Source organism: Cyrtonyx montezumae, unplaced genomic scaffold (genome assembly GCF_038088225.1).
Source record: "Cyrtonyx montezumae isolate F1298 unplaced genomic scaffold, pur_monq_1.0 scaffold_16, whole genome shotgun sequence".
In the NCBI taxonomy this organism is placed as follows: Eukaryota; Metazoa; Chordata; class Aves; order Galliformes; family Odontophoridae; genus Cyrtonyx; species Cyrtonyx montezumae.
In genome coordinates this window covers 11,774,184-11,800,881 of record NW_027071892.1, presented here as the reverse complement: position 1 = coordinate 11,800,881, position 26,698 = coordinate 11,774,184, and the positions used below count along the sequence as shown (strand labels likewise).

At 44.9% G+C, this 26,698-nt stretch overlaps 1 protein-coding gene across 2 annotated transcripts in view; it reads left to right on the top strand.

Moving 5' to 3' along the window:
• The window catches only part of SDK1 (sidekick cell adhesion molecule 1), a 352,886-nt gene extending 334,664 nt beyond the window's left edge, over positions 1-18,222 (top strand). For both annotated transcript variants that reach the window (XM_065732888.1, XM_065732887.1), the window contains 5 exons: positions 6,678-6,842; positions 8,962-9,099; positions 11,015-11,135; positions 11,373-11,502; positions 17,945-18,222. In XM_065732888.1, coding sequence (XP_065588960.1) covers positions 6,678-6,842; positions 8,962-9,099; positions 11,015-11,135; positions 11,373-11,502; positions 17,945-18,217 — 827 coding nt within the window. In that variant the 3' untranslated portion in view covers positions 18,218-18,222. The remainder of the gene's footprint in view (positions 1-6,677; positions 6,843-8,961; positions 9,100-11,014; positions 11,136-11,372; positions 11,503-17,944) is intronic.
• The last annotated feature ends 8,476 nt before the right edge of the window (positions 18,223-26,698 follow it).

Genomic DNA, 26,698 nt, shown 5'->3' with positions numbered 1-26,698 from the left:
TGTGGTACATCACTGGTAAATCATCCAACTGATGAACCAACACAGTTAATAATTAAAACTCACTTAAATGCTTACAGCATCTTTCACACACAAGGACTTAAACGCTTGCAGACTGCTTTTTGAGGACCAAAAATCTATCCTTCAGCAGCAGAATACTACAGCTAATCACTGTTAATAACCAGGCCAGGGCTGCAGCAGCGTGCATGCCTGGCTACCCCCGTTCATTCTGCAGGGAGGGCATCAGTGTGTGAGAGGAGGTTCCTCACCACCGCTGTTTTTCTTGGTGCTTTCCCAAGCTCTGTTGTTTCTGGCAGTTACATCTAACTGAAGTTGCCCTCTGCAACAATATTTTCCCAGTTGGAGAAGATGGTTTTAAATTCAGGCCTGTGCTCCAGCCTGTCTGCAGCCTCTCCCAGCTTGTACCCCCTTGCAATTTAACAAGTGTGCACTTTGTGGTAGCTAAGCCATTAACAAATCAGCGAAGACTGCCAGACCCCTGTGTAATCTCACTTGATAAATTCTCTCCACTCTGACAGAAGTGCTGATAACCATTCTCCAAGTACAGTTTTCCAGCCATTGATGCATCTACCAGATACTTGTTTCGTGTAGGCCATGTTTGAATGTCATGATGTCAAAAGCTTTGCTGAAGTCAGGATAGATGATGTCTGTTCTTTCTCCTCTATTGACAAGGTCTGCTACCCTGTCACAGGAGGAAATTAGACATGATTTATACTTGACATACCCATGTTGGCTGCTTGTTCTTTCCTTTTTCACTTCTAGATGCCCACACTGCTTGATTATATATTGATTATGTGAATGCTTATCTGTTTGAATTATATAAAGGATCTGAAATCTTTCCTGTATGCATCTTGAATGTAAGATTACATTTAAAACCAATGATTTTAATTGTATTTAACTAGATCAATAACAAAATTGTTGTGATCATTGATGAAGCTGCTGATTTCCATATTTGCCTTTGGCAGAACTTATTCTGTAGTGAGGCTCTGCAGGAACCCAAAGATTTCTTCCAAAATTCTGTCATTTAACATGATGTGGTTTGGTGTTTTGTTTTTTTTTTTCAAAACAAAATGAAGGAAAATGTGTACATTCTCAAAGCACTGGAATTTCCCAGTGATCTCAGGTTTGTTTGTTTTTTTTAATGAAGGCATGCCACCCAGTGCTTCCAATTGCCTTACATCAGCTTGTTGATCCCTGCTCTTTTTTCTTCTTAGACAGAAAATGCTCTCTCTCTTATTTGAACAGTGTTAGTAAGTTAAACCAAAACTGTTCACTGAGGTTTGCTTACCAGCTTACATTTCCCCAGACAGGGTTTTTGAAGTGAGTTTGCTTCAGAGGGAAACCTGTATCCCATGTTCAAATTTGTGTGAGTTGCAGCACTATAAACTCATCCGATGTTCCTGGACTTGTCTCACCTGTGGATGTGCACGAACATTTCACAGTCCTTGTCTAAGGATGTAGGATTTGTGGTTCACTCTTTTTGAGCAGGAAGAAAATAGCCCTTCCAAGGCAGGTCTGAGCTGCATTAACCCTGGGTCATTCCAGCTGGCCTCATGCCACTGATCCTGGAAGCACACAGAAGAGGTCTTATACTCCTGCTCTTGCAACCTGACTGTTGAGGCATTTAATTCCTCCTCAGATTATTTTAATCCTATTCATGCTGCTGTAGCAAATGAACTAGCCATTTGTATGCTGGATTCTCACCCTTAGTTCTGGTTGCAGCTGTAGAAAGCGTGAAATGTGATCCAAGAGAGGAGAGGACTAATTGGAGCACTTGCTTATTTCACACAAGTGGCAGCTTCCTTTCACTGCCGCTTTTCTTCCTCATCTCTGCATGGAAGAGTTTGAAATTTGAATTATGAGCTTAACAAAGGCAGGGAACTAATTCCTCCTGTCAGGGCCGGCCATTCAGAGCTGTTTCTGTTTTAATATAATTCTATGAATTTGCTTCTACGTGTTGATTGGTGTGTGTAGGAGAACATGGATTGGAGCAACCTTTATTTTTAAGTACTAGTTCTCCAAGAGAAGTGCAATTGACTTGTGCCCTTCACATAAAATCAAGGAAGGAGAAGATATTCATCCTTCTGAGATCAAAAAAGGGACATTGAACAGACAGATGAAAAGCTTTAGCTTGTTGCCAACATTTAAATGCAATACCACTACCTTAGTATTTCACATCTCAAGTGTCATCTATTATAGGCCTCATTACCCCAAACGTTAAATGCTGTATCATCTCATTTTCCCTGCTGTAGCTCCCTGCCAAGACTCTTCCATCAGAGTAGGAGGGTGGCTTTCGGTCATAAATGGCAAACTCTACCTGCTTTTGTCACTTCCCTTCAAATTTTTCAGTGCCCCACTGTGTTTTGCTGGCCTCCAGCTGCCCTGCTGGGTTTAGCAATGGTGGCAGCGGGCAACTGAGATTGTTCATTTCATTTCCCCATTTCTCTCCCAGATTTATGGCAGGTGACCAGGCTGACTATCTCCTGTGCATTTTGAATATACTCAGACACCAGCATGGAGCAGGCAAACTAATATTTTTTTCCAGGGTGATCTGTGCTAGAGGAAGATATTACAGAAACAGAAGTGTTTTTCTTTTCCTCCAACTCATCTGTCCCTGGAGAAATGGATTCCAGTTTAGCTCCTTTTGCATTACAAGAAATGCAATTAAGCGGCCCGTGTCACTGCCATAGAAAGCACTCCCTAGACATCCACTTGGCTGGCTAAGAAGTGGGTATTAGATCATGTCCTTTGTTTCGACGTGCTGAACAAAAGACAGAAATGGCACATCGATGTAAGGGTTCCCAGCACTGCTGATGGAGTGGAGAGGATGAGTTTGCCCCTATTCTCCCAACCATGCATCGTCTCCAAGCCTCCTTTCTCCGTGCCGTGTTTCACTTCTGGGCATGCAGCTTAATAATAACACCAGTAATACCACCTCTAGCACTCTGGCTGGTGTGAGCAGGCCAGCTACACCTCAGATCAACCACACATCATGAGTTCAGGATGCTGACAGCTCTGAGGAGTGTTTTGTTGCCCTGGATGATCAGTTCCATGAAAGCAGCAGACGTTCTGGGGAAGAACTTGTCGATTTGGAGTGAGGATTGTCCTTCCCACGAATGCTTTTTTTCACTTCCCACACCCCAAGGGCAGATCTCACTTCAGTTTTCTTTCTGGTGTCTTGAGAAATGTTGTTGGTTTTGTTTTTTTTTTATTTTCTTCCTTTTCTATTTATTTTTAAACAAATGAGGGAATGCAGTGTCAAACGTGGACACAAACCAGCAGAAGTCAGTAAATTCAAAGTGAAGGGTGCAGCTGCATTGCTGGCATCTGCCATGGGGCCTTTGGTTCGCTTCTGCTCACAAGCAACATGCTGAGGTTGACAGTTTGTCAGCCTTCACTTCCCATTCTTGTCCTTCCCTTAGTTTGCATGATAATCCATCCCTTTGCCTCTGACAAATGCTTCCACATTTTAATTTTGCCCTCTGTAGGAGGAATGCTACTTGCATTCAGCAAGTCCTTAATTCTCAGCTGCTTCTCCCTTCATAAACCTGCTAATGTGTAATTAGGAGAAAGTTCTACAGCACAGCCCTCCTCTTTCTCTGAGGAGGAAGGCTGGTGCTTAAGATCCAAATAACTGACAGCTTTCCATCTCTCCAGCTGCAGCACAGATAACATTTGTTAGCAGCCAGAGTTACCAGAGCCGGGAGCCCTCATTACAGCCTGGCAGTTTTATATGGACCCCAATTAAATCCCTGTGAAACCAGGCTAGAGTGTAGCTGCTGTGCCTGGGCTGCACCTCACCAGAATGGTCAGCATCTCCCCACAAGGGTACTTGGTCTGGAATTGGAAAGCTTTGCCTTTCCCTGACATCTGGGTCTTCCATGGATTAATACACAGTTGGTATCCCAACCACAGCATGCTCATCTTTCCTCCCAAAACAGAGTGGAAAATGCTGTGTATGGTATACTAATGATTTTCCACTGAACTTAAAGGCCGATCTTCACTATCATAGGTGGCCTTCTAATGAATTCTCTTTCAGCTGAACTTCTGACATTTAGAACCAACCTAGTTTTAAGGGAGGGGGAAGGGATGGGGGAATGAATTCGCAGGTTTGTGTTCAATATTTAATTGCAGAGCTCGCGACTGAAATAAAATGTCTCTTTTAGTTTGGATATACCCGATTGCAATCTTTGTCTGTAAGATGGGCCTGAGTATTCTGAACAGGAATTAGATAAATTGGGGCTCTCTAATTAAAAGCTCTGTTGGCCAGAGCTGGGGAAGTCACAAACGACCTTGTGTATAACATCTGCTTGGCATCATCAGTGGGAGAAACATCCTTACTGCAAGCCTCACAGAGTGGTTAAATTTATGCTTTCTTGGTCTGTTGGATACTCTGCATTGTGCACCTTGATAGGTTTGAGCAAATAAGCAAGCAAGTGTATGTGAACAGTTGTATTTGTTGCAATGAGTGTTGAACATTCATTTTTACTGTTGCTTTTTCTTCCCCCATTTAAGCAGCTTTCAGTGTAAACAAATTGCTTTTCTGACAATTCACAATGGGCTCAAATTCTCTTATTGCTGTTTACAAATGTGTTTATGAAAGCTCAGGCAATTCTAGCAATTATAGCAATATTTTATAGTCTGAGATGCATCTTCTTAGTATTGGTGGCTGCAGCAATCTAACTTTGAAAATGCATCCCTCACTCCACCCTTTTCAGATAAGCTAAATTCCAAGCTCCCTTTTTATCACGTTTTAAGTTTACACGGTAGAAATAATCTAGCCTTCAATCGCCCTGTAAAAGAGAAGTCAATATTTTATCTCTTGTTTTATAGCCATTGTAATATCCAACTAATATATAACAATGGTACATTATGATAACTTCATTATGCTCTGATCGTGGTGGCGAATAATGCGTTGGTCTGAATTTTAAGCCTGACAGAAGAATTACCTGTTTTTATTGTTCTTTAGTATTTCTCAGATGTAGCTGGAACAATAACATTCCAGCCTGCTTTCTGCAACCACTGAGACTGCCAATCCTCATGATCAGAAAGTAGTCTGGGGGCTGTTAGTCACTGTGTGTGTTGCTCGATGTGCAGCACGCTACAAATCACAAACCCAACATTTGCGGATGCCGAAGTTAAAACATTCACATGGAAATGCACCTGCAGTGTTAACCACTCCATCTTTGCTGTTATTCCCTGTTGCACAGAAGTAGGCTAAGGGCCAAATTGTGTTCTGTTACACCAACACAGCTTTGGAAATTGCTGCAGTGTCTCCAATTAGTTTACACTCGGGTAAATGCAAAGCAAATGAGAACAGGTTCTGGCCTCACACTGCAGCAGCAGAACAAGTTGCTAAGGGTAGTGCTGCTGGCTCCTGCTTTATTGTTACGCTGATAACACCTCAAGCTACAGGAGTCCTGCTGGTGCTTGAATCTCACAGTGCAGAGGGCTTTCTTTCAAAGCTCCTGCACTGGAATAGTATCTATGCAGAGGTTATCACAGCCTTCCTGTTGCTGTGGGACATGCAGAGAAAAATAGACATTGCTTGAACAGCTTTGATACCTAAAAGTAGAGGCCTGATCAGGTCAGATCCTTAAGAGCTGTGCTGGCTGAGGCTAGCTGAGAGTTTGGCACCGTGCGTAGACCGTAACTTCGTCAGTGGAAGTGCTGGGCACCAATTGTTGCTGATATGCAGTCTAGTTAGATTAATGTTTGATTCCTGCACTCAAAATTATTGACTGGCATCTTTAATTACAGTTGGTATTGTTCTTACTGGTAACAGCATCCATCTAGTTGAAAGTTCTTTCCATTGAAGTCAAGTGAAAGTAAGGTTACGGGTATGGATCGGGGACTGGAACGGTGCCTAGTCGGGATGCGCATCAGGATGAACGTCAGCGTGGCTGCAGAGAGCTGAGATTACCCTACCAGAATGCTCTCATCAGTCATGCAGAAGGCATCGTGTTTCCCGAAACTTTGAAAGCTTTGTAATACAAACAAAACCTCGTTCCTGCTTCAAAATATATGGCACAGAAGTGCAGTGCCTGCTGCCTTGCTCCATGGGCCGTGCCACGCTGCAGTCCAGCCCATGTGAAGGGCACATCTCCATTGATGCTGGGAACCATGCAGCATTCCAGTAGCACCAGTTTGTGCAAGGCCACAGTGCTTCCTGCCAAAACCCAAACCTGGCATTTGTTTTCAAAACTCAGCCTGCACACTTGGATAGCAAAGGCAGTTTTGCAAAGTAAAAAGCAGACAAAACCCGTGCAATTAGGACTCATTAATGTAGCAGGTCGCTCTGGGCCTGCTTGCTCTGTCAGGTAACAGGCATGCAGATGCAGTGACCTTACCCAGGCAGGAGGGACCCAGATGGCTGGCAGCTGCTCTAGCCAGCTTAGGTCACCACAGGTGCTGCTGCAGCTTTTAACAGCCATGTCTCCCAGCTGGGCTGTTATGACACCCCCATCACGAGTAAATCCTTTTACAGATGGGGTCTCGCAGTGCATACTGACATTTGTGTATATCGCTGAGCAGCCTTCAGGTAAGCATGTCCACTGCCTGTGGTGGAAGCACGCAATTAAGGACAATTATTTTTCACAATCAAAAGGAAGTGCCAAGTCACACAGCTAATGCCGTTCCTCTCCTCGCTGCTTTCTCAGATGAAGGGCTGTGGGACATGTTTGTGAAGGACATTCCTCGCAGCGCTACCTCCTACACTGTCAGCCTGGACAAACTCAAACAGGGTGTGACCTACGAATTTCGGGTGGTGGCTGTCAATGAATTTGGCTATGGAGAACCAAGTGTTCCCTCTGTGGCAGTATCAGGTAATCGCGTTTGTGTGAGATGCTTTCCAACAGATTTTCTTATTGGGAGTGGAGGAAGAAGGAAAAAATAAAACCAAAACAAAAACCGGTTTCTCGTGTTACTATGAAACACTGAGGCCAGCTTGTTTTTGCTCATTTCAGGGCAAAATGAGAGTAATGTTGAGAATCAAGGCTTGTTAGTTCAGTATGCTTTACTCTCAAAGGGAAACACGAGTTTGTGTCATTTTTAAGCTTGGCAAAGAACCTTCTCAGGAAGTTAGTGAGCGTGTTTACATGTAAGATTTCTTGCCTTAAGACTAATTTACAAAGTCTACAATTTGTTTGCTTTTTCTCCCTCCTCCTCTCCAGGTCTGTTGTTTTGTGTACTCTGCTTCCTTCTCTTTTCCCAATTTTCTGTGATAACCACTTTCTGTGTTATTTTATATTTAGCTCTCAAGAATGACAAAATGTAGCCTGCCAGAATTACTCGTTATATCCTCTGTGCTGGCAATTCCAGCACACTGTGATGCCCCCAGTCCCCTTCATCACAGCAGATTGGTGGTGGCACTCGTGGACTCTTCCCACCCTTCCCACTCTGTTGTGATAATTCCCAGTAAACAAGGCTGTGACCTAAACACACTTCCAGAGTCCCTTTGAACAAAGCAGCGCTCCGATTTCCTGAAGGAACCTTCAGTGCCTTGAAAGGAAACTTTCAATTCCACTCAGCTTACATTCTTGGACAGCTTTAGTTTGATGGGTTGTTGTGAAGTGGGAGAGCTTGCCCTTGAAAATGTCTTGCTTGTGCCTCCTCTTAGCCTTGCAGAGAGGGCTGTACTCCAGGTTGCTTTTGAGCAACAGGTTTTATCCTCGCTGTGTCAGCAAAGACGGACGAGGAATAAAAGAACCTGATAAAATGTATTTGTGATTCAAAGTTCTGGAGAGTCCTGAGAACCTGGCAGTGCTCCAGCATCTGGAGTGGCTTTTATCTCTTTGCTTCTCCAGTGAAAAGCATAAACACCATTCAGTGGTTACCCAGCAGGCAGGAGCAGTAAATGCTGCTATCGCCATCACCGCTGCATTTGTCCTTACACAATTAACCACTTAGCCTGAGAGCTGTCTATGGATTTCAGTGTGAGTGCTACCCTTGCTTTTCTCCTTCAGGACAAGGGCATAGACAGCCCACTTCAAACACCAAGAGTCAGTATTTTCCCTATCTGTGGTTTCAGAGGCTATAGCACAGTGTAAAGGGTCAGTGATCATGTCAGTCTTTCCATTCGCAGAAGACATTATTCCCCTGAAGCTGGGCATGCAACTCCTTCTGATGCTTTTTATAAATAAACTTCTTGTTTGTAAGTTCTCCACTTGAACAGAACTGTTTAATTCACCTCCTTTTGATGCTTCAGTATTCATCTCAAATTGCTGCATGAAAGTAAGAGGTTTCTGTTGAGATTCCCAGCCGTAAAAGTATACAGCATTTTATGCTGGCCACTCCAGCTCGCACAGGGAGGTGTAAATTGCACTGAATCTGCTCAGCCCAGCGTGCCTTGTGCAGTTTGCCTTTAGGACTTTGTTAGCCTGGGCTGGCCTCCTAACAAATAAAGATAGTGGCTGCTTTTCACTGCTGCAGAATACCCAGTGATCTGGAACAGATTGCCCACATCATCAGGCTTACAGCAGACTTCAGTTTACATCTGTGATCCAGGACAGTGAGAAGAATGAGAGTGTCTGGGTTCAATAGCAGTGAAGATTTGGGTTGGTCTCCTGGCATCACCCACTTCTTTTAGGGTATACTATGTGGAAGTAATATACAGCTGCTCTTTGTGTTCTGGTGGTAGTGCTTCTGGTCAAAGCTGAAGGATGCTGTCAAAGAAAATATCACAGCAAAAAAAAACCCAAAACATTAATACTGCTTCAAACCACGGCTGGTCAAGAAAACTCTAGAAAGGGAAAGTTAATATCATTTTTATGCCTACAGTTGAGGTCAAATGGAGTGAAATGACTTGAGATAACACAAAATTCAGGCAGCTCCTTTGAACACCTCTTTCCAGAGCACCGTTAGGGGTCTAGCTCAGAGTGGGGGAGAAGGGGAAATTCTACAGGAGCATAAAGAGTTGTTGCTGTTCCTCTTCTGTGTTTTCAGCACAAACAGAGGCCCCTTTCTATGAGGAGTGGTGGTTTCTGCTGGTGATGGCTCTCTCAAGCCTGATCCTGATCCTGTTGGTGGTGTTTGCTTTGATCCTGCATGGCCAGAGCAAGAAGTACAAGAACTGCAGCACAGGTAAGACAGCAGCTCTGCACTGTACACACGCTCTCAAGATCTTCAGGAATTAGAAATATCTTCCCTTCGAATTCTTGATTTCATCAGCACTGGCTCTCTCTATAGATATTTAGTTTGGCAGGAGAGTTGGATAGTTTTACTGTTTGATTTGGTAGAACTGGCTTTTGCCCATGGCCTTGCTGGGCAAAGAGTGTCTGCGCCTGTGAGATTTTGGAAGTTAACCACGGGCTTGGCATCTGGAAGGCCCGGGGACTGTGACAAAAGCCAAGACGTCTGGGTCAAATGCTTGGCAGAAGACCACAAAACATGAATGAGCCGAGACTTCATTTAGCTTAGCTGTCATTCCCTGATAGATGTGGAGAAGGTTCTGCTTTCCATGTCTGTACCCGATGCAAATATCCAATGGCTGTATGTGTGAGGACTACATCATAGCTCCTTTATATTAAATAGAGTTAATTCATTCCCTACACCAAGCTGCAGTTACTGGGCTGGCCCCAAGGAGCTAGGAGGTGCCTTGGTTATCTGGGTCTGCTGGACTTCAAGGCACTGTGAGGATCAAGATGTGACTTTTCCTCTAGTTACAGTTTTACCACTCCTTTCTGAAAGGAAAGAGGATTACCTGCTCTGTAACTAGGAATGTTGAAAGTCCCCTTTTTAAGCACCTGGTTCTGGAGCACCAAATATTGCTTTTACCTTCTCTTCACCTTACATGAAAAAGTTATTCATTTGTGTGTTTCTCTGGTAGCCTTCTCCACCTCCAGCAAGAAATTGCTCTGCTGCTAGAAGGTGCCAAAAAGACCCGTTAATGAGTCAGATTGAGTGGAGGAGTCTTTGTGCTACTCGTTTGAAGGGATTAATGTAATGAAGGAGTCTGGAAAGAGTCTTCCAGGCAGTATTTAGCAATTCAGTCCCAAAGAGAAGATCTTTTCTTTCTTTGTAATTCACTTCTAACAAGAGTTAGAAAATCAGATTTTAGTCCCATGGCATACAAGATGTATGAGTACCATGGCATTTTACCAAGTTAATACTATTACATATTTGTATGCATAGCTCATAGGAAATCACTCATCTTCTTAGTTTGCTCTGTGTTTGGGGGACAGACAAGAAAAGACACGTCTGACCTGTACTGTCAGGTATTGGTGTTCACACTGAGTCTTCATGTAGCATTGAAATTGAAGCTGAGGATGAAGCACCTGTCTGCTGCAAAGTGGCAATACACAACTGGTCTTTCTCCCCAGGACATTAGCTGAGCTCACACCTTTGGGATTACAAAAAAGAACATGGAAGAGAATAAGCTCTAGCTCTATTTGATCACAAGAACAAACATACCTTGCTGTATTTTCCCTTTTCTGCTAGTCCCTGTCCTTTTCCCTGCCTTACATTCTCTGGTGATTTTTCACACCTGTATCTTATTCTCATTACAGCCCTGACATCTTTTTCCCATTTACTACCCCTTTCTCTTGCTTTCCTGCTTTGTTTTGCTTTGTCTTTTTTCTTCTTCTTTTCTTGCTTTTCCTAGTTTTGCTTTTGCTTTGCTTCAGTCAGCATAAATGGGGTTCATGTCACCTGGTTTAGGACATCTTTGGTGGCCACCTGAAATACTCACCTGGATTCCGTTTGTAGTTTAAAGACAAATATGAGCACATGTGGAGCACAGTTCACCTGCATTATTCTAGATACTTATCACTGAATGAAATGTATTTATCTATGACTCCTTCCCTCTCCTCTTTTTGCTCCTTCTGCTTCTCTGCACTCCTGATACACTCCTTTCTTTTACTTTGTACTTGTTTTCCAGTAACAATGGCATAAAATATAAAGAAGGGAAAGTTAGCAACTCAATTTTAACCTCTCTTAAAGTTGTAACTGGGAGGAAAATGCCCTTGTTTCATCTGGATCTCTCATTGCATGGCTCCAGGTAAAACCATCTCCAACGTGGAAGAGTCAGTCACCTTGGATAATGGAGGCTTCACTGCTCTGGAGCTCAACAGCAGGCACCTAAACATCAAGAGCACATTCTCAAAGAAAAATGGAACCAGGTAAGGAGCTAGGATCACCACACTGCTGGAAATGTCTTTGCATCTAGGGTCAGACAGCTAGCAAGTAGACAACGTGGAGACACTGTTGTGTGGTGGATCTAAGGAGGACTTCATGCTAAAGCCCAAGTCACTGCTCTAGGCTGTGATTCTGGTTTCTAAGCGTGGTTTTATTGTCTCTAATTGTGTTGTTTCAGAGAAATACTAACATCCCATACACTCACCTGTTATGTTTGCCAGGTCTCCTCCTCGCCCAAGCCCAGGTGGGCTGCACTACTCTGATGAGGATATCTGCAACAAGTACAACGGAGCCGTGCTGACCGAGGGCTTGGGCCTCAACGAGAAGCCCTTGGAAATGTCAGAGTCGGAGGTAAGAGTTTGCCTTTGCCTTGCTGAGTGTTGCCTGGTCACTGCACACGTTCATTCCCAGGACCAAAGACATTGAAATTCCATTCCCACACCTGCACTGCGCTGTTGCCATTATTTGTTTGCCTTGATGGCTTTAAAAACGTCCTATTCATCGTACTGCTTGCATCACAAGTTTTCACAGTGCCTTTTTCAGACAGCTGCAGCAAACACCGTGATTTGGAAGTATGTTCTTCAGCAATGAGAACTGCTGTCTGCATTACAGTGGGAGTAAGTGGGGAATGAGTATGAATGAACCTGCCAGGGATCTCATAGCAATTGCTGTGAGAGCCCAGCATTCAGGTTTCCAAGCACCCCAGGCTACAGGAGCTTTCTGCTTGGGACACTTTCAGGCTCTGCTCTCTGAGGAAGGTGATTGTATGCCAGCTTTATGCATTTGGCAGTCCTCTATCTTGTGTCTCACATCTCCTTTAAGAAGAAATAAAGTGGTTATGGTCTGTAAAAGCCCAGCAGTGGCCATGGGTGAATAAGCAGACTTCAAGGGACATGCAGACAGGTAAATCTGTCTCTCAAATTGCGTGTTGTCAGCTGAGATCCTGATGAATCTGAGCTGACAGCACAAGAAGCGAGCAGTGGGCCAAACCACTCCAAACCTGACCCTTCCAGCAAGAATAAATCAAGAGCAGCAAGTAGTGAAGGAAGATGACAGTTTTCATCTGTAGCTTTTCTGCACCTGCAGCTACAGCTGCTTTTCCTGGCTACCTAGCTCTCACCTCCTGTTAATTACCACGGACAGCCTGCTGCTTTGTGCTGCCCTATCGCCGACCCGGCGTGCCAGCAGCTTCCTTGGCAGAGCCAGAGCTGCTGTCTGTGCGATGCACAAGTGCTACCTCCAGATTAAAGCCGTAGTGCTTTGGTCATGTCACTGTAACAACCCAGCATTAAACCTGTCATTAAAACAGTTTGCTGAGCATGATCATGAATTTAGCTCTGGCACCTTCTGACATTAATTTCATTGCCCCGTGTGGTATTTCCTGGTAATGCGCAAAAGTCTCCTTGCAGGGTGTCATTACTGCCCTCCATATGCACTGTTTGCACGACACAAAAGAAAGTGTTGTCTTTTTTTTTCCTTTTTCTCAGGCTATTATTAATATTATTTATTTACTGTGTATTGCAGTCGAGCCTGAAGGTCTCGATTGAGATTCTGGTGTTTTTGTGACTGTGTCTGCATGTGAGAATGTGAACAAAATGTGTCTCTTGTTTTTCCTTGGGACTTAGATGTGCAGCCCTTCTGTATAATGTCTTTGATGCTTGCTTATTTTTGTGGGGAGTGCTTTTAGGCATGAAATGTTAATAGGCTCCCGGTAGAGGTAGCAAGAGGAGATGCTGCCTTTTGATCAGCCTGAAAATGCTGTTTATGTTGGCTGGTACAGACAGGAGATGAGGGCACAGGGGCAGAGGTGGGTATAGATGTTTGACCTCTCTGTATTCAAATATTCCTGTACCTATTAGCTTTTCCTGTTCATCTTTTCTGCTCTTGGTTTCTGTTCTCAAAGGATATCTTAACGGACAAGGTTTGTTTTCTGAGTATTTCAGAATCTCCATCGCTTTTAGCAGGCAAGGATGTTTCCTATTAAATGAAGAGTTGGAGATGTCATTTTTATATAAGAGCTCTACACGTGTTTGGCCCTCTGCAGCAAAGGGGATCCTGATGCTATTCTCCACTAATACATATTTGTGTGGATCTCAAATTCCTCTTACTGCTCTGCACATAAGGGCAGGCAAGGCCAAAAACAGTGCTTTTGCTTTCAACCCGCGTGTCATCTCATTGCTTCTTAGTTTTACCCCTGTTGCCTGAAGTGTCAAGATTTTCTATGGGAAAGAAGGAAGCTCACTGGCTTCAGGTCTCATGGGCTTTACTGAGCATGAAGAAACCTGTGAGAAACTCTCAGGTTGACTGACTGCATTTACAACACAGCTGCCTGGGAGCCTTCCCCTGAGCTCCCTCCTGACGTGGAGAGCAAGAGAGGAATGAAGAGGAAGTCTAGCAGACCAAGCAGCACTCCAATATTCATAAATCTAATGGTTAACTTACTCCATGTCACGAAAACCAAGCACCAGTACCGTTAATGAGGTTAAAGTAGTTTAATTGGCAGGTGTGGAGCAAGAGAGTGCTAAGAGTGTAATTTCTAAGTGATTAATAATAATAGGCTTTTAGGTAATGAGTCAAGTGGACCAGGCTCTGGACAGATGATCTGAAGAAATTTGGTGCTCACCATTGAAGGTAAATTTGACGATCCATCTGTGATGTAAGCCAGGTCAGGAAGGGCAGTTTTACTGCAGAGCAGGGGAGGGTGCTGTGTAGTTGTTTATGCTCATATGTCTTCGCAGTATCCTAAAAACTGTTTTCAGGAGGTGATATTCTCACAGATGCAGTGCAGTATCAGTCTGTGATGAATGCTGGTGATGCTCTGGTCTTCCAAGCTGCTTGCTGCAGCATAACTGACTTTCCCTTTCTCAGCTCTGTAGGAACATACTATAAATTTTCAACTAAACACTGATTGGGGAATACGATTTAACTTGTTTGTGATGTTCTCAAGTGATTTTGTCAAGTTGGGCAGTGGCTGCAGATGAGATATTCAGTGGGTATGGTTCCCACATCTAGCATCTGACCTGCCTACCAGGTTCCCTTGCCTTGTTTACACGTACTCATTTCATGTCAACCAAGAGAAGCTGTTCCCATCTACGTTTTTAGAAATAATCTCAGAAAGCTGCTTCTTATCCAGTCACTTAAAATAATAATAATAATAATAATTGGAACCGTTTTCAAATTTCCCATTGACTCAGCTAACCAACTCTGATTGCTGTTTTTCCTCTGAACAGCATTTGTGCATTTTGTGCTATCGATATAATACTTAAATAGCCTCTCATTTTCTGTATTTATTGTTTCATTGGCATCCCCACACTCTGGTTGACAGCCTCTAATGTCACCGTACACCAATCACACTTCAGCCTATGGAGGTTTCCAAGGAAACAAAGCCACTGTCGCACTGAAGGGCGATGCAGAGTGGGGAAAACTGAAAACAAAGCAAAAAGCCCTGCAGCATTTCTATTTACTCAGTAGTTTAAAAACACTAGAAAGTAATCCTCTAATATAAACTGTCTACACTATCGTGCAAAACATTTAATTTTCTACTCCTTGACTTTCATTGGGGCAGACAGGGATGTGGGATGGTAACTTAGAGAATTCCTTGCTGCTAAGGGCAGATATGGGTAGCTTGTTCAGAGCACACCTTAGAAGATACTTTGGAAACAAGGGCAGAATAGTTGTTTTTTGCTTATTTTAAACGAAATGCAGAGAAAACACATTCTATCAAGACCAACAAATAGGTTATTCTTCCCAGCATCAGTGCTAACAGCAGTGGAAGGCTGAAGTTAGATGAGGCTTTTGCAGCTATAGAAGTGTCATGAAAGTCCCTTCTCGTTGGGAAAATGGACTTATTAGCAGACAGATTATCAGCAGGTGGCCTAGTTTGAAAACCCCACTTTCTGTCCATGGCAAGTCCCTTTCAAGTGGCAGCAGCCTATCTAAAAGTGTTGCCAATATTTCTCCACTTTATTATGTTGACTTCTGGTAGATTCAAAAGGACTTGGCTTAGGTACAGCAACTTTATTAGTTCTGTGGATAAGTATATTTCTCCTGGCAATGGACAGAAATCAAGCGGCTGCATCACTATCGTTGTACCTATCAAGTAATGTGTTCCTTTCCTGGATACAGCTGGCCTTTTAACTGCCTTTATGGTTCTTCTCAGTGTCTGTGGGGCCATCAGGAAGACCAGGAAGGAATCACTGGAAGCGATTTTTTATGTTTATTTTTACTTATGTGTATAGCACTGCAACTCAGCTGACATGATCCATCTCTCCAGCAGAGGCTTGTTTCTCTGGGGCTGGAAGAGCGTATCTGACTTCACACTGGGGAAGGAGTCAGAAGACATGGCAAGAGCTGTGACTGCATCGTGTCTTTGGTGGGAGGAGTGCATCTATGAGTTTGTGTCTTTACATGATGCTCACTGGTGAATGAGCCATGGCCTCTGCTCAGGGTGCAGAGACCTTTCTTCTGGATGATGATATAATCCTCCAGCTCCCCAGGCACTTTAAGCCTTAACAGTAGCATACAGAGCTGCAGCATCATGAAGGCTGGTGCAAAGCACCACGTCTTATCTCCTGATTGGAACAGAGGAAACCAGGGCTGCAGGAAAAGTTGCTTGCCTCTGCAAGTGAGGACGTGAGCTGTAGCCTCTCTCTGTCACGCTGCCACATCCACCGTCAGCAGAGGCACTTTTGTTTGAGCCCCTTACAAAATAGACAGGGCTGTGCTGGCAGGCTGTTTCCTGCAGCAGTGCCAAGACTCGAGCTGCTCTCTGTACCCCCTGGCTGCAAAGTGTTCCAGATCTGGGGATATTCCAGGCATGCTGCAAAAACCACCTGTTCAGGAAGGCCTTTGGAGGGAGCCTGGTGCTGTCTTCCCGAGGTTGGCAGCTGGTGCAAAGGAACGTTTTTCCAGGTGATAGATTTGCTGAGTTCCTTCTGGAATAATTGTTAAATGCTGGTGGGGGTTTGTTGTAATATTAATTACGCATCGAGGCACCCGGAGCTTTGCAGTCTTAAAACAATAGAGAAGATCCAAAGAGCGGTTAACAGAAGGGAGATTTTGCAAAGCTGTTAGCAAACTGCTTTGCTCAGAGTTTCAGAAATCTCTGGGAAAAAAAGATGTCTCAGTCCTGTCCATCATACCCTGTGCTGGAAAACGGGCACGAAATAGTATTGAAGCAGCTATCCAAGCAAAGGAGTGGGATGATGGATGCAGTGCCCTTTTCAAATGATGGTTCGCAAGGCATTTGAGGATTGTTCTTCAGAGGCCATTAGAAGGGAACTCTAGAGGAGGAGTGACTAGTTGTGTGGCAGACAGGATCAAGGTAGATGTGTTTGCTGTGTGGTGTCAGATCAGAATGATACCAGCCTTCTGAAACTAATTGCAGCCACCAGTGGTTGCGAGTAGTGCTTACCCATCTCTGTGTTGTATGTCATAGGCAGCCACCACTTTGATTTTTAATTGCCTCTTGGGTTGGCTATGCAGGCTATCAGGAGGGGAAAAAAAAAGGAATAAAAGCTTTTGCATGCTCGAATGAGAGATTTTGAGAGTAGGCATGAGATATGGCAATGAGTGAGTAAATGTTTGTGTGCTGTATGGGATGTGGCTGCTATGGGTGGGAATGTCAGCGGGAACAGAAGGGAAATGTGTGCTTGGATGCTATGGGCAAAGCTTTGCCATGGTCTCTGTGCAGAGGAGATCGATGAGCCCTCTGTGCTTCCTGCAGCTGTGTCCCAGCAGCAGTGCTCTAGGGCACAGAGCTGCTCTGGTTACAGCCAGGCAGAGCTCCTCAGCTGCAGCTAGGTGCTGGTACCAGCTCTGAGGTGGCCAGCTGTCCTCTATACACGTTTCCAGGGGTCAGATCCTCTCTGAGCACGGGCCTGTGGCTGAGCCATGTGAGGGAAGCAGCCCCTCCTTTCTGGCAGTTCTTTTCCGAACATTGCATTTCTGTTTTCTTCCATTACTGCAGGTTGTGTGCGTTGTTATGCTACTGATAATCAACTGGGAAGTACAAAATAGAGTTGTTTGCCAGAAATAAATTTTGGTTTTGCTTAACTCCCTCCCAGTGATATAACTAATTTTCAATATTTAATGGGGCTTGCAAGCTAAACTCCAAGCACTGTGCAGGTATCACGATCTGACCAGCATACACAACAGCATGGCTAGCTGCTGTGCACAAAGGGTATTCTGTCAGTTCTTGCATCAGAAGATTCTCAGTTACTGTTGTAACTAAAATCTCTTTGATTATATCATAAAATCATAGCATGGTTGGTTTCCCTACAGTGTCTCCACCCTTCCCTGCAACTTCTGCCAAAGCAGCAGCCTGTAGCCCTTGCAGCAGGGCTCTGCACTCCATTAGAAGGGATTTCTCTCGCTCAGAGATGCACTGAAACAGGTTGCCCAGAGAGGTTGTGGGTGTCCCATCTGTGGAGGCATTCAAGGCCAGGCTGGATGCGGCTCTGGGCAGCCTGGTCCAGTGGGTAGTGACCCAGCTCACAGCAGCACGGTTGAAACAAGGTGATCTTCGAGGTCCTTTTCAACCCAGGCCATTCTCTGGTTCCCTTATTGAAAGAGATCATCAGGGAATTTCCCACTAGCAGCAAGGCCTGGCTCAACCAGTGCACAGCAGTCTCCTACAGCCAGCATGCCTTACACTTGGACTGCAACCCATCCTACCCTAAAATTATGGCTTTTGTCAGCTGGTGATATTAATCTCGTCTCTAATTTCTTTCAGTTGGAGTGAGCTAAATCCTAGATGCTAACGGCTGGTTTTTTTCCCCCCCTGATCCTCCAGGCCACCGACTCGGATTACGAAGACGAGCTGCCAAAGCATTCCTTTGTGAACCATTACATGAGCGACCCCACGTACTACAACTCGTGGAAGCGGCAGCAGAAAGGCGTGAAGCACCCGACGCCCTACAGATACGAGGAGTGCTCCGCCAGCGAGACAGAACCCTATTTCCAGACTGTCATCACAACACAGAGCTCAGGAGGGGTGTACACCCCAACGGGACAGCCCGCGCCCGGCTCCCGGACTCCAGTGACAGGCTTCTCCTCCTTTGTCTGACCCGGGGGGGGGAGAGGAAGGGCCCGGCCGTGGTGCTGGCGGTGCTCGGGGTCACCCGTGGCAGTGACCGTGCGCAACCCGAGCGGCGAACTGTGGGGAGCTTCTCTATCAGGGTAGAGCGGATGGGAACACGGATGAGGCTGATCTGGTTTTGTTCTGATTTGGTTTTCGTTTGGTTGGTTGTTGGGTTTTTTTTTTTGTTTGTTTGTTTGTTCGTTTGTTTTTCCCGAAGACAATCAATTCTCAAAACACGGAGCGGAACTAGCCGAACCTTTGCTTAAAAAAAACAAAACAAAAAAAAAAAAAAAACAAAGTGGGGGGAAATGGAATTCTGAAAAGCGATGATTTTAACCACTTGTGAATAGTTGGGGTTTTTTAACCACTTTTTTGTAACACTGCTTCAGGAAGCAGCTCCCATGCCCTCTCTTCCCTCCTTCTTTCTCTCTCCTCTTCCCATCTCCCCATTTCCAAACAAGGAGGTGAATTCCCTGGATGCAATGACAGACTCTGTGATGTGATTCGAAGAGAAAGCATAAAACTTCCCAGGCTCCTTTATTTTTTTTTTTCTTTTTAATTTCCCTCTGCCATCAGAGTCAAGAAGTTAAAAACAGAAGGGACAAACTTTTACGTGAAAAGCAGACGCCTCCTCTCTCCTCTCCTCCTTGCTTCTCCCCACGTTAGGAGCACTGGCTGGTTCACTTAGGCTCAGATGTGTCACTGTGTTTGCTCTAGGCTCACTACTGGAGCTCATATGCTGAATCGTTGACCTGCTTTCCCTTCTTTTTCAAATGGGGCCTGCTGCAATCTTTAAATATTCCAACTCTGCGGCCTTTAAAAGAGCGGATGGCTCAAAAGAGCTCTGTAGGCAGCAGTGGGTGAGACAAGTGGGAAGAATTCAGATGCAAGGTCAGTTTATTTTTGGTGTGGCTCTAATTCTCCCTTGTGGACTGCATGTGCCGTTTGAATTGTTCGTTTTCAGAAGTCAAAGGACAAAATCCAGCAAGCCAGAGGAATCTTTCAATTAATTGCAGTGACAAGTGAGAGAGTCTGCTAATTGATGAGGTTTTTGATCATGAAAGTTATCCTGCCCTGTCAATAGAAGTAGAGCATTCTTTCTTGCACAGACTCTGCAGTGCTGCTTACCGGTCTGTAAAAAAGTACATGGTAGTTGGGTTTGTTTGATTTTATTTCTTAGTACAAAGACGTGTCACATGGATTGGGTGAGTTTTGGTGTCCACAGGTGCCTTTTATCAATTCGTCACCTTCATATCTAGGAGAAGCAACAAAGTGTCTCCAAATAAAGCTAACCAGGTTTTCAAGCGTTAGGGTTGTGAATTGCCTTGTGCGCATTTATCGGCTGCTTTGTGTGCTTGAAGCTACAGCCTTTGAAAAGAAGAGAGGACTTTTTGTTTATTTCCCATCCTTTTGTACAGCTCCCCTTTTGTTTTCTTTGTTTCTACCCTTTTCCTGAGTCTGTTTAGCAGCACGGTTGTTTGCTCACAAGGAAATTGTCAGGGGTTTAAAGAAACTGAGTCCAGCCCTTGGACATAGCAGCATTCCTGGCTCACTGCGCTTTTTACTGCAAGAGTCTGAAAGGCAAATTTGGAAGGAGGCACAACCTTGCCACTCCAGCACCTGGCATTTCATGTGTGGGCACTGCTCCTATTGCAGATTGTCCCTGGAGAGAGGAAAGATGTTCTCTGAGGAGATGCAGGGCAGCGATGGCGCTGCATGATGGTGTCTTCAAGGCAGGTTGTTGAAATCAACCTAACACTGATTATTGAGCCTTGCCTGTCCGTGCTCTTGGGGCTGGTTAGAAGCTGCTTGGTATCATCTCACCTGAACAGGTTCCAGCAGTCACCTTTCCACACCTCTCAGACAGAGCAAACCAGCTCAGAACTGGTGCAGACTGTGGATAGTGTTGACACTGGATTGTTGTTCTTCTCCAGAGGTTCCAGAAAGAAAAAACTCAAAACCAAAAACTCCAGTGGATGTGTTCAAGGGCTTTTGAGTTTGGGATAATGATTCACAGCCCATTAGATCACAAGGGACTTGTAAAGGCACGTGCTTGAGACAAAACCCAGTGAGCCATCTCCCACTCCAGACCTGGGTAGGACATATGTGGGATGGAGAAGAGACTGCAAAGGAGATGACGTGAGCTGATGGTGAAGAAAGAGGAATGCAAAACAAACAAGAAAAACTACTGCCTTCTCTGCACTTTGACTGTTCTCTTAAGCCATACGGACTTTGCTTTAATTACTGAACTGACAACGGATTGTTTACAATCTGCATTTTTTTGTTTCTTAGGCAAAATTACCTTTGTGACTTTCTGATTAGTTTTCTTTCTCCCTTGTTTCCTGCATCAGATGACTTATTTTAAACCTCTTAGCATACATACATGGGACTCAGTGATCCAATTGCTGTTGGAATGTTGAAGGGGCTCAACCAATGGCTCAGAGAGGCAGTGCTATGGGAGTCTTTCAAGGAACACTGAGGGACTCCTGGATATAGATTATTGTAAAGCAGATTGCATATCAAAGATCTTGCTCCAAAGGACAGCATGGGGTGAGTAGCTTCATATCTCCTGACTATTGCTGGATCTAAATTGCTGTAAGGTGCAATTATTCCCTGGGACTGTTCCAACACCACATTGAGTAAAAAGGCAAGAAAACCATAGGGAATGAAGAAAATGGAATCTGTGGTCACAGTTCCACGGAAGGAAGACATGGGGAGCAGCCCAATCTGTATAAAGCAAGAAGAAACTATCCCTTTTTTCTCAGTGCCATCTGCAACTGAAATGCTCAAGCTCGCTGGGGTCCTGCCGCGTTGTCTGTACGGCCCTTTTCTTCTGACTGCCACCAAAATAAAAGGTTAGGTGTGATTCATGGAGGTCCTGCTGCTCTGAACAAAACCATCTCTGTTCCATTCCAGACTATAATCACTCTCAGTGTTGTTTTGTTTAGCAGTTGGCTTTTCTTACTTATGGGTTTATTTTATTTCAGGCATTCACTCAGTGTGGACATGCACTGCCCTGCTCACTCCTAAAATGAGACCAGGATATGATTTCTCCTGCCCAGGTCACGTATAGCTATGTGCATGATGCCTGTGCCTTCTTGCTCACATGCTGTACTGCAAAATGTGACAAATAGGTAGGTTTTATTTACTTCTGATACCAGGTAAATTGTTCTATCTAGAAGGAAACACTCCATCAGTTAGCAAGAAAGCTCTCTCTTACAGCTGTAATCTTTGGGAATTACAGCTTTGAAATATGACTTTTAAACATTAGCTGTCATTTTACAATAACTTCGCCCATCAAATCCACTTTGGTTTCCTTCCTCTTGTTTAGAACAGTCTTGAAAAATGAAGACTTATATGTAAAACTCCTTGTTAGGGCATTTTATTTGTATTTATTTATTTTCTCTGCCTCGTTTCTCAGGTCTCTGGGTGACTGTTATTAAAAAATAAAAACAATGGTATGAAATGACCGAGGGAGACATTTCAGGGAACAGCTTAATGGGAGCTCATTTTTCACATGACAGCTGTGGAAATATCCCAGTTCGTGCAGGAAAAGAGTGCCCGTGTCACACTTTGTGTATCCCCCAGCACAGGTCGCTCCCTCAGGTGGAATATTTTCCATTCCCACCTCTTAATCTCATTTTGGGGCATGGCTGGCGCTGCGGGGTGGGAGCAGCAGCGGTGAGAAGGGACAGGAGAGGGCACTCTTCTGCTTCCATTGGGGACAGCCTCTTCCCCACCGAGTCAACAGCAGGAAATTGCCTTGTGGGGAGAAGGGAGAACCTATAGTCAAAGGCTTTCCTTGGCAGCTACTAAAGGAATCACCCTGTGCCAGCGATCCCAGTTTTTGAGGCAGTTAGCACTAAAGAAGAGCAGGGGTGGGAAAAGAAAAAATGAATCCACTGCCCCAAAGTGTTTTTTTTTTTTCTCCTCATTTGGAGTGCTAAAACCAGTGATGCTTTGCAGATGGACCAAGATCTCATTTCTTCTGCTTATATCCAAGCCTCTGCCAGAAGCTGCTGTAGCAATATTTTAGAACAAATATCCGAGTCTGTCTTGAAGGGGGAGGATACGTTTATTATCTTGGTCATTGCTATCCTCAAGAAATCCTTTGGGTCATCCAAAGATTATCCAGTCTGCTCTCCAAAAAGGGAGGAGAGAAAGCAGTTTATACAGACAGAGCGTCAGTGTCTTCTCCCACTTGCTGCTTTCAGACTAAACAGGGCAATCCTTTTAGAGAAAGTATTTGTCAGGAAGTTTTAAAATAGAAAAAGCAAGAAAGATGACTTTCGTCAGGGCCACTATAAATCAGCCGTCCTAGAAACCTGAGACATAAGAGAAAACACGAACCCAGAACTTCCTATCTTTGACCATTTCCTTTATCAGTAGTGGCCAAAAGGGCACATGCGATGAGAGGTTTTATTTGGAGAGCAAAAGCCATCACAGAATAACTGCTAGAGAGGCGAGCTGTATTGCAAACCACTTTGTTCAATCTGGATTTGCTGCTAGTTCAGTCACATTCCTTAGGTTAGCATGTTTGTCGCTGTTGAGCTTACACAGAGGCCAAACACATGACAACGTGGCTGTACAGTATCCAATGAAACCTCCTTCTTAGGGAAAGCCACTTTTCAAGTAGGAGCACACAAACCCCAGGGCTGAACATATTGGGCTGGAATTGAACCTCTAATGGCTTTACCTAACAAATCCCTTCATTCCTTCGTATTTCTGTACTCCTTTTCCTCTCCCCTGCATCTCAGATCCAGCCCTCCCAGACGAAGTTGGCTTGCACTTTGTGAAGGTGTAATGCTTGCCACCCACTGTAGTAGAGCCAGCACTGATAAGCACACATGTGACACATGGGACAGGTGAGACGTGTTTGAACAAGAGGTGAGATCCTTTTGTGATTTGAGATGCAGGCATTGACTCAGAACTTTTATCTTCTCAAAGCTGCCACCTGCCCATTTTAAATGGCCTTGGAGCCTCAAGACTTGACAGGAAAATCATTATTTCTGTTGATTACTGTTTGATCACTGTGCACTTTCCTGGGGCTTGAATCACTTGGTATAGAGATTGGCACAGGGTCACAGAGCTTTATATCAAAGTGTTTTCCCATCGATGTCCAATTCTTTACATCTGGAAGGGATGCCTTTCTGCTTGCCAGCAGGCACGGTGGTGTCCTGCAGGTGGGACCTGGGATGTGGCGCTCCCCAGTGGTGATGCTGAGCCCATGGCAGTGGTAGCAGGTTGCTTTGCCACTCTTGGGTTGGGATCCATCCTCTGATGTGGTACCTGCTGTCAGCTCAGGGGTAGGACCACCTTACACAGCTGTTTCGGAGTTACCCTTTAGTGAACTATGGCTATTGGGTCATCGCTTTCACTTCGGTGTCTCCTTGGGGATTTGCCCTGGATTTCCATTCCACACCTCTCGTTAGCCTCACCTTCACCACTCCACTATTTTATATGAGAAAGTTACTTCTTCTTTTGCAAAATTGCTTCTAATTAAAAGAACCCTTTTGGAACGTGCGTGTCCTTGGTACTTTTACTGAGGGGTGGGATGCGGGGTGGGGGGGGAGAATGTTTTCAAGCTACTTCTGTTATTCTTGGCTGGAAGAAATGGTTTGGTACCTTGCCAGCGTGTTCACAATTTAACAGCTCAGGATAGTGAAAATGTAACACAGGCTGAAATTCCACGCTGTTAGTTCTGGGCTATAAAATCTTATAATCCCCTGCTGCTTTTCAGCTCAAAACGGTGCTCTCAAATCGTTTACACCCAAAATTTGGTCAGCCTGACATTTATGGTGTTCAGTGGTGATAAACTTCCTCTGGGACAAGCTGAAACCCACTGGGGCTGCTGGTTTGTGTGGTTTGGTTGTCCCTGCAGGGTGGTAGCAGGCGATATTTGGGTCCCACAGGAGTGCTGATGGCAGTGGGCTGGATCCCACCTCGTGTGAACCCATGCATCTGTTGCAGTGAGGAAGTGACCGTGGCTTTTTTCTTAGCAGGGAAGTAAACCAAAGGTGGGCAGGTTGGCTGCAGCCCTGCTGGGAGAGGTGAGAGGTTGGAAATCACTGCCTTCCAAGGGCTGGGAGCCAAACTGCTAAGGAGAGAACTCTTGTTTTCCTGCTCCTGAAAGGGATATTATAAACAATGCAGTGTTAGATAAATACAGACAACCCTTTGGTAGCTTGTAATAACCTAGTGGTATCAACATACCCATTTTGAAGATGAAAATCCTCACACCGTAAATGTTGTGAACAAGATGCTGTTCTACAAAATTGCTGGGAAACTGCAGGACTTTTTTTGAGGTCACTCAGCCCCGAAATGCATCGTCCTCCCTCTTCCAGCCCTCGCTGTGCTCAAGGCACGTTTCCTCTGCACATGTTTTTGTGTTTAGGAGTGGAGCACGGACATAAACACTGGGGTGGATGGGAAATCTGCCATGGCATTTGTAGCCTAAACAATACCAGAGCACACACAGATTGGCTTCCCACCCTGCCCTGAGCAGCACAGGCAATGGCTTGACTGAATCAAGTAATCAGGGCTTTCACTGCTGACCCTTTTCCTTCTATTTGTCTCATTTGTTTCCTCTTCTTCCCCCTGTGTTTTGGTCTAGGGTTATTTATTTTTCTCCTTGCTCCTTTTATTTTCATTTTTTAAGCCTGCCTCTTGGTTCTATATATATTTGTTCTCTCCTCCTCTTGCTTCAACAATCATTTTCATTCTGAACCTGCTTTTCCCACAAAATCAAAAGGAACTTTATCTGAACACATTTTTCTTCATTATTTGTGCACATCTACCATGCCCCGGGAAAAAGAGTTCTGCTTTGCTGTATCATGAAATGCAGGATGCATCCCTGTGAGTCCAAGCAGTGTGGGCACTGAAGCTTTGCTGCTGACTTCCCAAGCCCATGGAGGCCTTTGTTAGTTGGAGACTCGTTAGGTAGAGAGCTTTGTTAGGCAGGCAGGCAGCATGCTCACCACCATTCATTTGCTAGCTAGGCTAAGATGAAGTCATGAATCCCATGGTATGAAGTCATTCTGCAGTATCTGCACGGGCAAGCATCTCAGCTGCCAACAGCACTGATATTGATGAAGTCATCTGCAAATTCAGAGAATCTGTTCCTATGGATGGAAAAAACCTACGGTTATCAGCACATGGTTGAGGAGGAAGCAGCCCACGCCCGTGGCATCATTGAAAGACGTTGCTCTGCGCTGGCAGCTTTCAGAGGCTGAGGTCAGCAGTCACAGCACTGCCTGTTTTTGAGGAAAGCAGCAGTGCAGTCAGCAGCTGAATCGATGGCCCGGCTGCTCTTCCACACCCCTTGATAACACGGGACCGTGCCAACACTTGTACTTCGTGTGCTGAACAGTGCGCACACGTAATCCTGAAGGGCGGTTCTGGAAAAGGAATGTGTAGTGCAGCCCTCGTGCCAAGAGCCTTAAAGAGCCATGCAAACACGGGTGACCTCACTGCAACCTGGTCAGGCTGGAAAGATAAATATCCCTTTTTTTTTTTTTGCAGGAGGAAATCGAGGCCCAGGCCAGCTTTGCCTATGGGCCCAAGCAGCAGTTTGTGTGCCCAAGCAGCCTCAATTGCAGATGTCCTAGGTGCAGGGCAAAGAAAACACATCTTTCTTGCAAAGCAGCAGGACAGGTTATTTTTAGGTCTCCATAAATTGTCTGTTCTCCAGTGCTATCGCTCATACCATGCCAGGGGAACATGACTGACCTAATTAGAGTCCCATTCCAACAGAACAAGATTCAACTGGAAAATACAAACTTTAAACAAAAAAAAAATCTTGGGGTCTTTTTGTGTACATACAAGCTGATCTGCTTGGGACGAACAGCCTGGAGATAGGGGCTGGGAGGAACAGGGCAGCTAGAGTCATAAGGGAAAATAAACTACAGAAACAAAGCAGGTTTCCTGACTGATTTTTGGGACTGTAACTGAATCACGCATGATTCACTTCTCTGGGACAAAATCTTGTGTAACCTATGGGAATGAAGAAATACTTTATAACCCATCATGGAAGGGACTGGGGGAGGAAGGATTCAGCATTTCAGTCCTCCATCCCACAAAACTCTCCCAGGCAGATGGGTGACAGTGCTTCCACTGACCTGCATCACAGGAACAACGGATGAGGTGAGGAGAAGCCTGAGTTGCACAAAGCAGGTAAGAGTTAACCCAGCCAGCCAGGCTGCTCCAGCCCTTCCTGCTGGGTTTCTTGGCAGGGATCCTGCCCAGACTTGTTGCTGGTGACTCACATCTGGCACTCACTGTTAAGGAAGCAGTGATAGCGAATGGAGCACGAGGCAAACAGCTCCAGCCTGCACATGGTACCTGTACTTAGCCCTTGCACAGCACGTGCTGCAGGAAAAGCCACCCGTGAGCTGCAGGAAAACGCACAGCAGCTTTTCATGGCTGTTTCCATTCCACCCTTCCTTAAGAGGAATGGATGAAGCACAC